General features: G+C 38.2%; 1 protein-coding gene across 5 annotated transcripts in view; it reads left to right on the forward strand.

The window, feature by feature from the left end:
- Positions 1–3451: 3451 nt before the first annotated feature.
- Positions 3452–15133, forward strand: part of ncam1b (neural cell adhesion molecule 1b) — a gene marked incomplete at its 5' end in the record, with an annotated part of 36680 nt that continues 24998 nt past the window's right edge. For 3 of the 5 annotated variants that reach the window (XM_035679954.1, XM_035679955.1, XM_035679957.1), the window contains 7 exon segments: positions 3452–3526; positions 4019–4228; positions 5544–5687; positions 6977–7114; positions 7477–7594; positions 8857–9017; positions 11799–11941. In XM_035679954.1, the coding sequence (XP_035535847.1) occupies positions 3452–3526; positions 4019–4228; positions 5544–5687; positions 6977–7114; positions 7477–7594; positions 8857–9017; positions 11799–11941 (989 nt within the window). 5 annotated transcript variants of the gene reach the window in all.

Raw genomic sequence — 15133 nt, forward strand, 5'->3', positions numbered from 1 at the left:
GTCTAATGCAACAGTCCTGCAATAAATCCTACTTTCATGAAGGTCATAATGTTCAGTTTTGTTGAAACAGTTTTAGAGAGGGGTTGATTTAACTTTATGGTCATTTTGGAGGCTGTGGATTGAGGTGCTGTTTAATTTTATGTCGTTATTCTGAGAGGTGTTTGTAATATTGATTTATTGCAGCACCGCTTTAGTAGACTACAGGTAGGTGCACCTAACAAACTGGCAGCACTTTCTAATAAGTGTATAATATATACATAGTATTATTTAACATCAAAACGTACCTCAAACACAATGCCATGGTAAGCATTTAATTTGTGCTTGATTGTGCAACCTCTGTATTTTTCTGTCATAATTAAAGAAGCTACAGTAAATCCTGATCTAGCCGCCAGTCGTTTGACTGCACCGTGTGTGGATCTTCCAGCAATAATGTCAAAGGGAATAAGTGTCTGAGCACAATTAGCTTTTGCTTTTACACTCCAAGACCATGTAAAATGCACATAGAAGCCACCTCAGTCAGTATGCTTAGCACAACTACATGCTGACTCATCAGCTGCCCCACATCTCACCCTTCTCCCTAATTGCCACTGCACCTACTTTGCCCCTTGGAGCTGATACCGGATCTAATCACGGACTAGTTCAATGTAGCTTACTTCAATCGAGCTTCATTTAACCCTTTCACTTTATTGGAGTTCTTAAAATGGGTTTATCGCATCAGTGTTGAACCAGTTGTAAAACTACTGTTGAATTGTGTCTAATTTTTGCAATTTGTGTTTCTTTTGCCACTTTTTTTTTTTCATGCGTCAAGCATCGTTTTTGAAGACGTTTGTTCGTCTGCTTAGATAAATGCGGCAGGGTTGAGAATCATTGCTGATGTAAACGATTCAGACACTGAATGCGATAATGGGCTTTACAAATAAACTTCACTTGACTTGAATAATCATCATCATCATCATGCTTCCTCTGCAAATGAGTTGCCTGTTTGTTTGACTAAATGAATACCAACCGTACTTATTTCCTCGGTCCAATTAAAACTAAATCCTTATCCATAAAATTTGCATAACATTGTTTCAGTTAGTAGTTCATATGAAAATAAAATGAGTGGGGTTTTGATGCCTTGTTTTCATGTTCTTTCACTTTGAACATCAAATCCTGCTGACAAGATTAAACAATTTGTCTCAAAAATAAAACCTTCAAATAACTGAGCAACATGCAATCAATTATAGTGCATTGTGCTTTGTGTTGGTGTAAATTGACTAAAATTATGATAATGTGACAGCAGACAGAGATGGTGCAAACTACAGTGATTTTCATAGTCTACTGTACATTCAGTTTCTAGCTAACGCTGCTGCTCTGATGGGATGAGGGCTCATACTTTACACTCCTACTTAATATCAATGTCTGGAAGATGAAAAAAAATAATTTTGGGTTTACTGAAGCCTTTTTTCAGTGTCTTCTCAGCCATGTACTGGATGCCTACCTCTTATAAAGCTGATATGAATAGTAGGATGGATGATGGTGAAATACCTGATTGTGGATAATCAGTACCAGAAACTAATTATCTAATTATTTCTCTAGTTTTAACCACTCGCTAAAAACAATGCCTGCTTTGGTTTTCACCTTGTTCACATGGATCTTTCCTGCATTGATTAGTAATGATATAACCAAAACAATAATAGAGACTGGATAGAAATATACAAAAGACAGGTGACATTCTTACACTTGAGCCTGTTCAGTATCATTTATTATGATCTTGTATGTTATTCTGGGATGTTGATGGGCTTAAGCGATCCAATCGCTAATCATTAATCCATCAGTTTTTGAAGTATAAGCATAAAAAAACCCTAAATTCAGTGGTTGCAGCTTTTATTTCCTCTATTCCAGCTATTTTATTAGTCTTAAATAACTTTATATCTTTGGGATTTGTCGAAAAAAAGAAAAGAAATCCCCAAGCAATTTAAATTTGATCAATCTCAAGCTAGTCATTCCTAGCTCTTTGTGCCGAGTATTTGAGCCCAGTAATTGTTCATCTTTAGACAACACATTTAAAAAGGTTTATACAGTTTGAGGAAATCCAAAAGGTGGAATTAGATGAAAGTTCTAATTAAACTGTGATTAAACTCTTAGTAAAAATAATGACAATGTGCAAGCAGTTACATGGGTTCATACATTGTGTAGCTCTAGTCCAGTAGAATTAATGAATTGTTGGACAGAAAGCAATCGGCCAATGTTCTTTAAACTTATATTATGATTCCAGTGTTAAATCATTACATTTTTTACATTTAAGGGAATTTCACTTTTAGGGATGTGACCAAAATAAATGGATCACTCCCCGTTCACTTCATTTGTTGGCATTACAGAACTCATACTGACTATTCACTCCAGTTCATCTTCACTAGACATCATCGTGATCTTTCCCTGTGTCCCTTGACAACACTGTGTGCCCACTCTTTCTCTGGCCTCCAGTGTGTGTGTGTGCGCACACTGATGGTGGTACATACACAATCTCATGCATAATATAGAGCTGGATTTTGGACCCATTTAGTCACACTTCTTAGTCAACCACAGGAACCCTTGACTGCCCCCTTGGGAGATTCTGCAGGAAACAAGCGAAGCTTTGTTCTAATTAAGCACAGAAGTGTTTCAGGCCATTCTTCTGTCTGTCAAATAACAGAAATCAGCTTTTTTCATGTGGTCTTTGATTAAGTGCACTGAGCGACTCGCATTTATCTCGCTACACAGACAGCGGGATTTCTAATAACTTTTTAAAGCATCTTGAATATAATTTCTCTCAAGGTACACTGGGAGCACAGCATTGGTTCTTACCAACTGCTGAATGTTAACTTAATAATTGCAGTATTTGCTCGATATGCTATATCTCTTGAAAGGGCAGGAAGACTGCAGGCAAAAGAGGAATAGGGAATGTCCATGTTTTTGGTAATAGGGTCTGCTAGTTTCTGGATGTGTGTGTGCATTGGTTTCCACAGTTTTCCTGTACTTTTCAGTCGCAGTAAAAAATATTGATGTGCAAAGGTGTGGGTGTTGCCACCTACAGGCAAAGAAAGTAGTAGCTGCTGTAATTTTGCCACCTGCAGGAAATGAGAGTCATAGCTTGAGTATTTAATGTTTTTTTTTTTTTACTTTAATACTTTCTTTTTGTGACTGCAACTGCAGTTTGGTTCTTATTACTGGAGGACAAAGAACACGTGAAACTCCCATGTGTCAATACTCTTTCCAATAATAAAAAAAAAGTATAAATTATTTAAATGAAGGCGAAAACCTGCAGTTGTAGCACTGATTGCCTACAGGTGGCTACTTCTTTCCTTGCCTATAGTATAATATAATACAATGCTGTAACAGTGTTGATTATTTCTGTATTCTTAAGCAGTGCTTCATTCATTATGTTTTCAGATTTCTAAATATTGTATTGTATGTTTTTTTTCTGTTGTAGTTTCACTGGAAGTGCAGATCACACCAAGTCAGGGTGAGATTAGTCTTGGAGAATCCAAATTCTTCATGTGTGAAGGTAAGTTTATGTTTATCTTGACTGTGAACACCCCACACCCCTACTTTTCAAACCTGCATCCAACCTATCAATTTTCAATTTTTATCTTCTTTTTTTATATTCTTCTAAAGATATGGCCTAAAGTTATTGAAAAGATAAGAAGTTGAAAAGACAGAAAATGTCAAAAGAGACATAGGTCTGTGTTTTGTGTGTATGTATGTTTCAGCCATTTGGCTGAAACGTCTTTGTTGCCTTTATCTATCTAATTAATGATTGATCTTTGTTGCATGACATCCCCTTTAATGTCCTGCGTTTCCTGTTGCCCTTCACGTGTTCAAGGCAAACAATGGCATACTGGCTGATGCTTTGTCATTATTTCTAAGCAGCTAAAATGCACAAACCACTGTCCATGCAGGAGCATATTCAGTGTGTTAGCACTGGTGAACTTCACTGATGTCGAATGCATATATTTTAGACTGTTTTCTAACATACTGCTCTTTACTGTGCTCTCAGTTGTAGGTGTTGCCAAGCAGATAGACTGGTTTGGACCAAGCGGGGACAGGATAGAACCAAACAGACCAGACATAACAGTAACCCGTAACGATGAGTCATCTTCCACCCTCACACTGTATAAAGCTGGGACTGAAAATGCAGGGACATACAAATGTGTCGCTACCAATGGAGACCTGCAAGGGGAGTCAACCGTCAGAGTGAAAATCTTCCGTAAGTATTTTCCTCAACCCGTACAGTCAGAATTATTGAGTGGTATGAGCACCGAAGGAAAAAAAAATCTTGTTTATTGAACTCACAGTATTTTATTGACTGCTCAAGGGCAACACATTACTCTTTTTCTTTTCAAGTGAGGATGGATTTTTCATCAGTTCAATAAACGGTCGGAAGACCATTAGAGGGCTGCTTAATGATCCTGTCTGTTGTGCAGTTTTTGTGAGTAATGGCTTTTATTTTCCATGAATGCCAAGCATCAGCAAATGTCCATCAGAGATGAAATCCTTTTCCAAACAGAACTTTTCCTGTTATTTCAGTTCCTATTTTAGGTCATCATTAGAAGTGTTCACCCATGTAGACATTACCTATTAAAATCAATAAAAAAGTGTCATTCGCAAAATAAGATTGCGGTCTCATTTTTCCATTTGCGATTTGTTAAAATGAGCATTCGTTTTGACTCAGTTAAATGTTAAGAAAATGGGGAAAGTTTTTATACATGCAAAACACCTTTTCGAAATGGCTTATCGTCAACTCACAAAACTTCACACATTAATTCATCCAAACAAACGTTTAGCAAGCTACTGCCATTGTTAGCAGTTGGACCCATGCCCACTTCTGCCATCTATAGGAGAGGGACGTATGACGACAGCAGCAGTTTGCAGATTTAATGCAAAGTCACCTGCAGTCAAAAAAAATAACAGCTGCTGCTATTTTAACACTTGGGGCCCCCTGCAGGCAATGCGGGTTACAGCTGGCGTTTTATTTTTTAAAATATCTTCATGTGTTTAGCCCTGGTAATATTGTAGCTTTATAGCCGGGAAGTTGAATGTGAGTCAAGTCTGTAAGGTAACATTAGTCCTTCATTTCATGCCATTTAGAGCTCCCAGCAAATTTCATTAACCAATTTGCTAGTTTTAGAAATGCTTCGGCTCTGGTAACAAAAAAATATTGAGTCAGGAGTTTGTTTAGAGAGTTAATATGCTTGGGGTGGCATAAAGCAAAGTTATGGGAAAGGAAGTCCTTTTCATGGATTTGTTTGTATGTATAAACCTGTGGTGATTGACAAAATTGCCAAGCACTCATAAAAGTTTGACCATTTTTCTAACAGAAAAATTGAAAATAAATTGCTAGTGTGATTTTAAAAATACCCTGTTGTGTATGGAACAACAGCCTTTTTTTCTAAATTGCTTAACAAGTGTGAATAAAAATGTATTCCTTCTCAACAGTCAAACTACCTGAAGGAGATGGTGTTTTGATGAGACTCGTACTGTAACACCTATGAGTAAAAAGTGTTCTGCATGTTATATTCCAGAAAAAATCACCTTCACAAACGCACCGTCACCCCAAGAGTTTACCGAAGGAGACAATGCCAACATAATTTGTGATGTCATCAGTTCGCCGCCACCCACTGTCTTCTGGAAATACAAAGGAGCAAAAATACAGATGGAGAAAGATGGTAAGAGTTCTCTGAACAACATGTGGATCATCTTTCTATTTGACTGGATTTGGTGATTATGTGGTGATCACGTTCTTAATATTCCTGAGTTAGTGTTTTGTTCAACTCTAACTCTTAAACAAACATTAGCTAATACATACAATAATAACACAACAATACGTTTACATGGTCTAGTTTGCACAGTTGTCCATCATATAAAAAAAAAAATCTGAATAATCTTTCAAAGTGAGTTGAGTTTGTAAATCAGGGAAGTTAGGTAGTCATTCAAATGTATAGTATGTATTTGATGTATGATTATCCATATGAACCATGTAATATGGCCTGAACATAAGCAAGATTTACATCAGAGCAACATCATTGTAGTATAGAGGTAATGTTCGAAGATTAACTCATTACAACCAAGGTGAAGCATATTTTAAAACAAATTAAACTAAAGCTGAAAATGTGACCAATTTATTGTAACCGTAATGGAAATAAACTTCTACGTACACAAGACTACATAGTCAAAATAGGACCACTGGTTTAGCCACGTGTTGATGGCTTTTGTTGCTGTTCTCCTCCAGGCTTTATCCTGAGCTTTGAAAGGAAAAATTAATTTGGTTTTGAATTTGAAAAATACAATTGATTCCCTGTTATTCACCCCTGACACTGAGCAATATCATAATGTGTATTGTATTGTTTGTATTGCTCACTGGAAAAATAATAAAACAAGCTCACATGTGGGTTGTAATAGTATTTTGAATTACTACATGATTAAATTTATTCGGTTCACATTTAATCTCAAACTGAAGGAGTTCTTGTGGGCTTTGGCCGTATTTCTCTTTTTCTGGAGATGGTGGAAGCAGTGTTGGACATGCTAACAGATAGGAATTTGACAAAGTGGAAATAGCATATGTGTCCGAAAGATTTTTTTGTTTGTTTTTTATGTAACAGTATCCTTTAGACAGACAAAAATATTGCATATTTCAAACTGATCTTGAATAAAATTCAAAAGTTCATTGAGTTTATAATAATAATGCAGATATTTTAGTGATTAAATCAGACATCAGTATTAAAGTGTTAATAAATTGTCAGCCAGATATATCAAAGTGAATCTTTGCCATGGTTGACTAATTCAGGCAACACATTTCTTTATATATGGAGGAGTTCCTTTGCATCATTATGTAACCCTCTTGGTAGCACAACATCAGCAGTTTATGATCAGATAGTTTGGTCAGTGGCCTAATTTAAACTTGTCAAGTACGTATATAACACACCTGACTATACATTTATCTTCTGCCTTCTTTCAGTTCGGTTTAAGGTACTGAGCAACAATCACCTTCAGATCCGTGGCATAAAGAAGACAGATGAGGGCTCATATACCTGCGAGGGTCGCCTCATGGCCCGCGGCGAGATTGATCTGCGGGTCATCAAGGTCGTTGTGAACGGTTAGCAGGCCTCTCTCCATTGCATTATTTCCTCTTTCCTTTTTGTTCCTGTGTGCATGTTTTTGTGTGGCAGGTGTCCCGTGACGTTCAAATAAGCTGCAGATCCTCAGAGGCGACCAGGCTCAACATCAATGTGGAAACAGTTGCCCAGAGCAACCGTGTATCAAAGATGTTCCATGCTAATGAAGTCTGTTTCCTGCAACTTCTGAGCCTAGCGAATGAGTGTGCTTAAAATAAGTGTTCTGAATTTGTCACTGCATCTGTCTCTGTTTTTCTGCCTACTATCTTCCTATGTGACTATGTATCTATATACCAATGTGTTTTTCTTTCTATCTATTTAATTCTATCTCTCGGTGTCTCAGTGCTCCCGACCATCAGGGTATGGCAGTCAGAGGTGAATGCCACAGCAGATGTCGGGCAGCCTGCCATGTTGACTTGTGCTGTTGATGGCTATCCTGAACCCATGGTGACCTGGACAAGGTAAAACTTTGCGAGCAACTGGAGAGACAAATGCTTTCAACATTTGCAGCATAATATATACAGTAGTTTCTATTGTGTCTCATTTAACAGAATCAATGTTTTGTACTGTGTTATAGCCTATTATATTTCAGTCTTATGAAGATTGTTGGTTTCTATAATACAGCCGGACTGCATGGAAAGTGTCATTTTACTCACCATAAAATTATTTACATTATTATATAAGATTATTCAAATTATTACATATAACACATTATTATATTAATATCACATAGTGATGTAAAGAAAATGTTTTTACTGAAACAGAATACATAAGCTACATTATAGTCTGCTTGTTTGTTGTCAGATGAATGCATAACGCTGCTTCTCAAGAAAAATGTGGCTTCTTTTTTTTTTTTGGGACTGAATATCCTGTCCAGACCTTCTCTTTGCTTCGGCTGTTACAGGAGGTTGTTCAGGAATGGTGTTAGTCGTATGCACCAGTTAACCTCCATCAAACTGGAGGCCAAAGTGTACACTAGACACTCTGGATATTGGGGATTTTCTACTAAATGGTTTATTCATTGCAACCGGATGCATAATCACAGGGTATCAAAGGTGCATGTAAACAGTGAAACCTGAAGACTGGAGTGTCATCAATAGCCACATTATTCTGTGTATCTGAATACAGCCATTGATAGGCTCTTGCTTTGTTAAACTGTTCCTGTTCATCTTGTTTCCAAGACAGCAGTTAGCTGTGTAGACACCCTACATTGGCAGGGGGGCACAAGGTGCAAACAGCCCAGAAGCTACCGTTGGCCTTGGTTTTTCCTGTTTTGTTGCCCTTGGAATATGTTTTTTGTTACTTGTGCAGTTAGACGGGACCTGAAACTCGCTGAAAGCTGTATTATGAGCGATTAGACAGTCAGAGGCCAGAGAACATTATCTTCCTTACACGGCTCTCAGTGGTGACAAACTATTTATACTCCACTAGGACAAAATAAAAATACATTAGCCATTTATTTTCAAATTGATTCTTAACACCAAATGTCAAAGGTCTTGCAGGTCAAAAAACATCATCGCCCTTATTTTCTGAATACATTTTCTGCTCTGAGATTTTAAGCTTTAACCTCTTCTACTTCTTCACTTTGTCATTCAGGGATCTAGAAACTGCTTATTTTCTAAAGACCTATGGGTCACGATTAGGAAAGAAAAGCTTATAACAAGGTGCACTTTAAGAATGATGTTTGAAATTGATTATTAGGTTTACCACACATTTTCCACAGGAACGAAGCCGTTCTGGAGGCCGGAGAGAAGTACAGCTATAATGAAGATGGCTCAGAAATGACAATAATGGATGTCACCAAGCTGGATGAGGGAGAGTACACCTGCATTGCCAAGAACAAGGCTGGGGAAAGTGAGCAGGAACTCAGTCTGAGAGTGTTTGGTAAGGTGTTTCTATATACATACATGAACTTAAGTGACAATATAAATTGTTCCAAGTGTGTGGGAATGAGGTATAAGAGTATGTAGGTGGGGGAGGAACAATAGTATGGTTATGTGTCTGTTTTCTAAGGGATACAAGAAGAGGTGTTGTTTCAGTGTGGGTTGTGGTTGTTTCATGTAAGGCTGAAGCTTAAGGATTTAGAGAACTGGCCAAGTGGGATGAGCTTAGCTGAACCCTTTGAAATCGTTTTTCCTTCACTTTTGCCCACTAGGTTGTTGTTGTTTTCTGTACTTTGTCATGCAACGACGACCATAATAATCCATAACCAGAAACACAATATCAGTTCATGCAGTTTTTCTGTCAATTAACTTTACAATGAGTTATCTGGTGCAGCTCATTTTCCTAAATAACAGAGGTGGCCAGGGCCTGGATCTTTAGAGCTCAACGCGTAAACAATTACCATAAAATTAGTGACGACAGCTTTCAAAGCACATTGTTTACCTCTTTAGCAATATTTACCTCATTATCTCGAAGATTTTCTCACACTCTCAAAGCTCTGGTCTCTTTACATCAATGTGGGAAAAGCTGCAGTCATGCGTTTCTTTGTAAGCTCCCACTTTTGCATATAAAAGCTGTATAAATGTGTTTTCCTATTTTTTCCTGTTTTCCCCACTGTTTTTGATGAGTCCTTGAATACTGAGTACCTGTCAATACCAAGTCTGATTAGATATTTATATTTCTTACATATTACAGCTGCACAGTGCGGCCTTAAAGCTCCTGATTAAAAGTGATGTTCAAAAAAAAAAGCATTCTTAAGCTGCATTTGGACTGGATTTATTTCTCTAGTGGAGGGTGGGTGGTTTTATCTGCACTGGTCAGTGATTTTAATCCCACTCAGAGTGCATATTTGGCAAATTATTTACTCCCACCCCAGTAATAATTAGTCACAATTACCTGCTTTTATTCAGGGACACACCGGTCCTCCTTTAATTTAATTTAAATCCCGTCCTGAGTGATGTCCTTCGTTTCAAAGTGGACCTTCATTTTTTTTCTGTGTGAAATGTTTGTCTACTTTTTTTTTCCATCAGTGGGATGTTTGACTTTTGTGTGAGAACGTAACATTTTTGACTCAAATTCAACTTTGGCTCAAGTCTCCCTCCACCCCCCCGGTGAAGCTTTTGGCTCTCTTTTCGCTTTGTCCTGATGAATGTCCATGTCTATTACAGACCACATCCTGTCATGTCCCGATGGTTTAAATGCCGTCCAGAATGATGTGTTAAATTACTCAGGAGTGCTGTCCAAATGGAGCTTTAGGTATTATTTGTCATTTAACACTAAAAACCCAGCTTCATCGGGTCTGTGTGGGTGTTTTTTGATCAATCTGATTGACAGTGCTGGCAACAAGGTTCTCAGAGGTATGTGACAAGTATGTCTCCAACTGGAACTCACCCACTTCAAACCAGTGAGAAGAGCACAGACTAAATAAAGACTAAATACAGACATCTATCATATCAAATAGCCAATACTGTTTTATCTGTAAGAGAAGATGTGATTCTGTAGGACCTCAATCAAATTGATCAAATTCATTATTAGATTATTTAAATAGCTCTACATTAAAATTAGAACATAGTTTTGCGAATTGTTTGAGCATTTTATACGTTATGTTATGTATCAACATCTTTTGAGAAAACTCTGTGTGAGTGTCAGTGTGGAGCTGTCGTGGCAGCCAGGTTTAGGCAGGATTTCTTTCTCTTCAGAATGAACAAAGTACTGACATTTAAATTCAGCTGTCAGACAGCAGCAGAAGCTTTTTAGAGGCTTTGTGTACCTAAAAAAATACTCAAAGCAGCTCTGTTCACTTTCCTTGCTGACACACATCGTGAGCGTGGTTACTGTTATTGAAACTACTGGACACTGGTGATTTGATTGTGCCCTTCTATGGGCCATCGCTCACAATGCTTTATGCTAGAAAGCGGTTCTAGCATAAAGCATAAATCTAGGGTTTTCTTACGATAGAAAAATATCAGAAATACAGGGTAGCTCTTTCAATCCATTCAAAAGAATTATAATCAGCTCTGATCCCATCCTTGCCAATCGGTTTGTGACACCCTTAACTGTGAACACAAATTGCTGCATGTTCAAATACTTTTAATGACAACACAGCTGTTCCTTTGTATATTTGATAATTACTGGTTGAGATAACAGCATGTTAATACAAGGTTACAAATGTTTTCTCGTGCAAAAAAGTGTAAATTATATGTACAATATTCAATAGGCTTACATTTAGCGAATGTATTACTTGATCCATGCGTTCACCCTTCATGGAGAGGGAGGAAAAATATGAAAGCACAGAGTAATGCTCAGCCTCACGCTTCAGAGGTAGCACTTCAATTTGCTTTGCTCTGCTCATGTCACAGTTGTGGCACCCTGCTGTGCTTTCAGGTTAGCTTAGTTGTACTGTAACGCGACAGTTCTCTCAAATGTAAACAAAAATAAAGACCGGCTCCTTAGAGATAGGCAAAATAAATGATTACATGAATTAAGTTCGGCTCCATACGTGGTTATCACAACTTTGCCGCTTCTGGGACTGGAAAAGCTTGAAAACAGTTTTGCTGCCTTAAGAATCCCACTCACCTGTCAAGCTACTGATCCTCATCCTTCCTTTGAACTCATCCCAAATCCACAGAGTTGCTCTTTTACTTATTGTACTTTTGCTGCCAAACCACCTGGCTGACTTGTTCTTCTAGTGCGGTTGTGATGACTTTGTGTTTGTCTTTACAGTCAAACCTAAGATCACGTACATCGTAAACCAGAGCACTTCAGAGATGGAGGAGCAGGTAACTCTGACTTGCGAGGCATCCGGAGATCCAACTCCCACTATCAGCTGGAGCTTCGGTGAGCGCGTCTTCACTGAAGGAGAACAGGTAAAATAATGAATAACGAAAAAGTATTGATCACAGTTGAAGCTAAATATCTAAATTGTAGGTACTTGAGGGCCGGTGTCCTTGACAGTGCAGGAAATAATTAATATAGAAATAAATCCATGAAAACAATTATTTTACTTTCAAATGGTGATATTTCTGATTATTGCTAAAGTTGAGCGATATCAATGAATATCATGCATCAGATCCCATATGTACAAAATGAAAAACTACATGTCTTGTTTATAGTATGTATTATTAGTATGTGGAATTGGGACACACTGACTAGCAACCACCAGGGAGGCACACAAACCTGCAGGATGCCGGTGTCTCAAGGAGAGTAATTGAATACCTTTAACCTAAATTCAGGAGGTATATTGATCATGTGCAGGTGCGGGGAGTCCTGCAGTTTCATTGTGAAACATCCTCAACAAGTTTTATGTACCGCTGATTATTTCCCCTAAATTAGCAACTCCTTCGAGATGGCCCAGTGGATCTCATGTAATTAGCTCAGCGAAACTCAGCCAGTAATGTGGAGTACACTCAGATTTGACTTGAGTTTTCCCAAATGTCAAGGAAATCTGCATCAGAAACCCAATTATAACATTCCCAAAATAAGCATGCAATTTGAGGCAATAATTAAACTTTGTCTGCTTCTTATTGTACGGTGTTTGCTAGAATGAGCACTTGAATGATCAAGTGTTTGTTTAGCATTTTCAATCACCGTTCAATCATTATTCTGCTCATGCTGGTGATTGAGAAGTTTTTATATTAAAATGTTATAATTTATAATGTTTATCTATGGATATCCTGCTACCATCTTTCAAATTTATTTTGTCACTGCATTGGTTAAGAGCTAGCCTTTTTAAATACCATCCTAACATCCTTGATACTATGTCCTTTGGGAAATGTCTTGTACAATATTACATATGCAAACCATCAAACACAATGAATACCTGATTGGTATTCGCGTACATCTATTGCCCACATGGTCTGGTTCTTCAAGGTCTTGGTGTCTTGCTACAGATGAGAGGTAATGAGGGGGAAAATGCTTAAGAGAGATACTGTAGTTCATAGAGGAATTCTGAAGCCAGTCCATTACATGCACTACATTTTCTTCCTACAGGCACATCTAAACAGGATCTATCAGGTATGAAATCCGCGTGGCACAGAAATGTACTGGAGTAGTGTTGCAAAGTATGCCTCCAGATTTGACAAAACCCCCACTGAAATCAAATAATCCCCTTTTTATTGAAGATTTCCCAGCTGTTTCTTGAAAACCCCAAGGAATGATCTCATCAGAGTTCATGAAATTGATTTGACTGTTGCATGCTTCCCCAAATATAGCCTGCAAACTTCACTGATCTTGTGATAGAAAGTGCGTAGAGCTTATCTCATGAGATCAGATGAAATTTTGTTAATAAGGTAATAAAAGGGAAACGCCATTTCTGTGTCGCTGTTGCCTGATCATTTCAAACTTTCCATCACAGCATGAGGTTGCCTGGATTCAAGCCCAGCTCAGTCTGTCTGTCATCTCCATAGTACTGTAGATGGTCTAACATTTATGTCAGTATCACTTGCAAATTGAGGGTGAAGGTGCTCCACTTAAAATCTATCCTTCAAACACTCACCCCCTGCAGACAAAAATGAGAACATACTGATCAGTCATAGAGGTGGCCAGTGGAAAAATAGATTATGCTGCAAGAAGAGGTTTAATGGACATTTTTCCAACCGTGAAAACTGATCACTACTGGAGTCCATTGTAACTGACATGATATCAAGGAGACTGCAGCCACTGCGCTCCACCGAAATGAAGGTATAAACGTTTTACAGCCACCTGTCAAGCCTGCAGGGCTGACCGTTTGATAATCAGAAATAGGTTTTGAGTGGAGCATCACGTCAAGTGCAAAACACGCTACCACCATATGACGCACGTCACGACAGGCCTATTTTTTGCCTTGTAAACCCACACACCCAAAGTGGCGAGACACACTGCCACGAATGGACACACCGCCCAGTGACAGTTTACTCCTCTGTCCCATTATCCAGTGTAGACATCCCCTGAGCAGCAGAATTCTCTGCAGAACACACCTTCCAGCTGCTGTACTTTGACTTCCTGTCAGTGACAGATTGTCTTCTTTTGTGGTCTTGAAGCTGTCAATGGATGAGAGACTTATCAGAGGGCTAGAGTCACACTCAGAGCTCTACATCCCAGTCTCACCAATATATATCATAAAAGACTTTGCCTGAACAGCTGTACTGCAGGTGTGAAGACTGACAGGTGCTGAGGAAAGGATTTACACACTGAAGGTTTTGTTATTGACAAGAAAACAAGCAACTACAATATGCATTACCCACCCATTTTATGCACCGTGTAGTCCTGTTGACGTGTAGCTCCATGGCATGACACATGTCACATGACACATGTCATGTGACGCACAGATGTGCTGTGGTGGCAGTGTGTTTTGCAGCTTAGTCTGCAGTATCCTTCATGATCTGTGGCATCTTTCACAGCTGTCTTCAAAAATGATTAGCAGCCTTACTGAATGACAGTAGAATATAGAGGATTAGATGCATATTAGAAAAATGTCCTTTATAGTTCTGGTTATCAGTAGGGGAAAATGATTTCCATGGTGGGGCTCTAATGAATGCATGTGGAAACGGCTGCTAATTGTTTAATCGTCTTGTTCTGTTTGTTCATCCGATGTCTGTCATGCTATCTGTAATCATCATAACAGCTGTATTTCATCCAGGATGGTGTGACAATTGAAACAACATTCGTTTGGGGTGGACATGGTGAACTGAAATAATAAAATGCAGCTGTTAATTCACTGTTCAATTTTTGAACAAACTTTAAAAAGGATGTCATGTGCAGGATCTTCTCATTAATATATTGATGAGCAGTTTTTGTATTGGTCAGAAAATCAGAGCAGATCTGTGCTGTGCCACTTCAGATGTGTGGTGGTGATGAATAGACAGAATTAATTAGCAGTATATTTGAATGTGTTGTTAAGTTCTTTGGCTGTCTGGTTCGCGAACCGCCCGCATTTCTTGTTTGAATAGTAATGTGCATCGGGTACATAGACTTTTTAATGTAGAACCTTATGATCATAAAAAAGATTGTTTTAGTCCCATACATTGTTTTGGTCACAGGAAATCCAGTGGCATAAGGGAAGATTATTATTATTATTATTA

The sequence above is a fragment of the Morone saxatilis genome, unplaced genomic scaffold (genome assembly GCF_004916995.1).
Source record: "Morone saxatilis isolate NCDOM2014 unplaced genomic scaffold, NCSU_SB_2.0 Contig8, whole genome shotgun sequence".
In the NCBI taxonomy this organism is placed as follows: Eukaryota; Metazoa; Chordata; class Actinopteri; family Moronidae; genus Morone; species Morone saxatilis.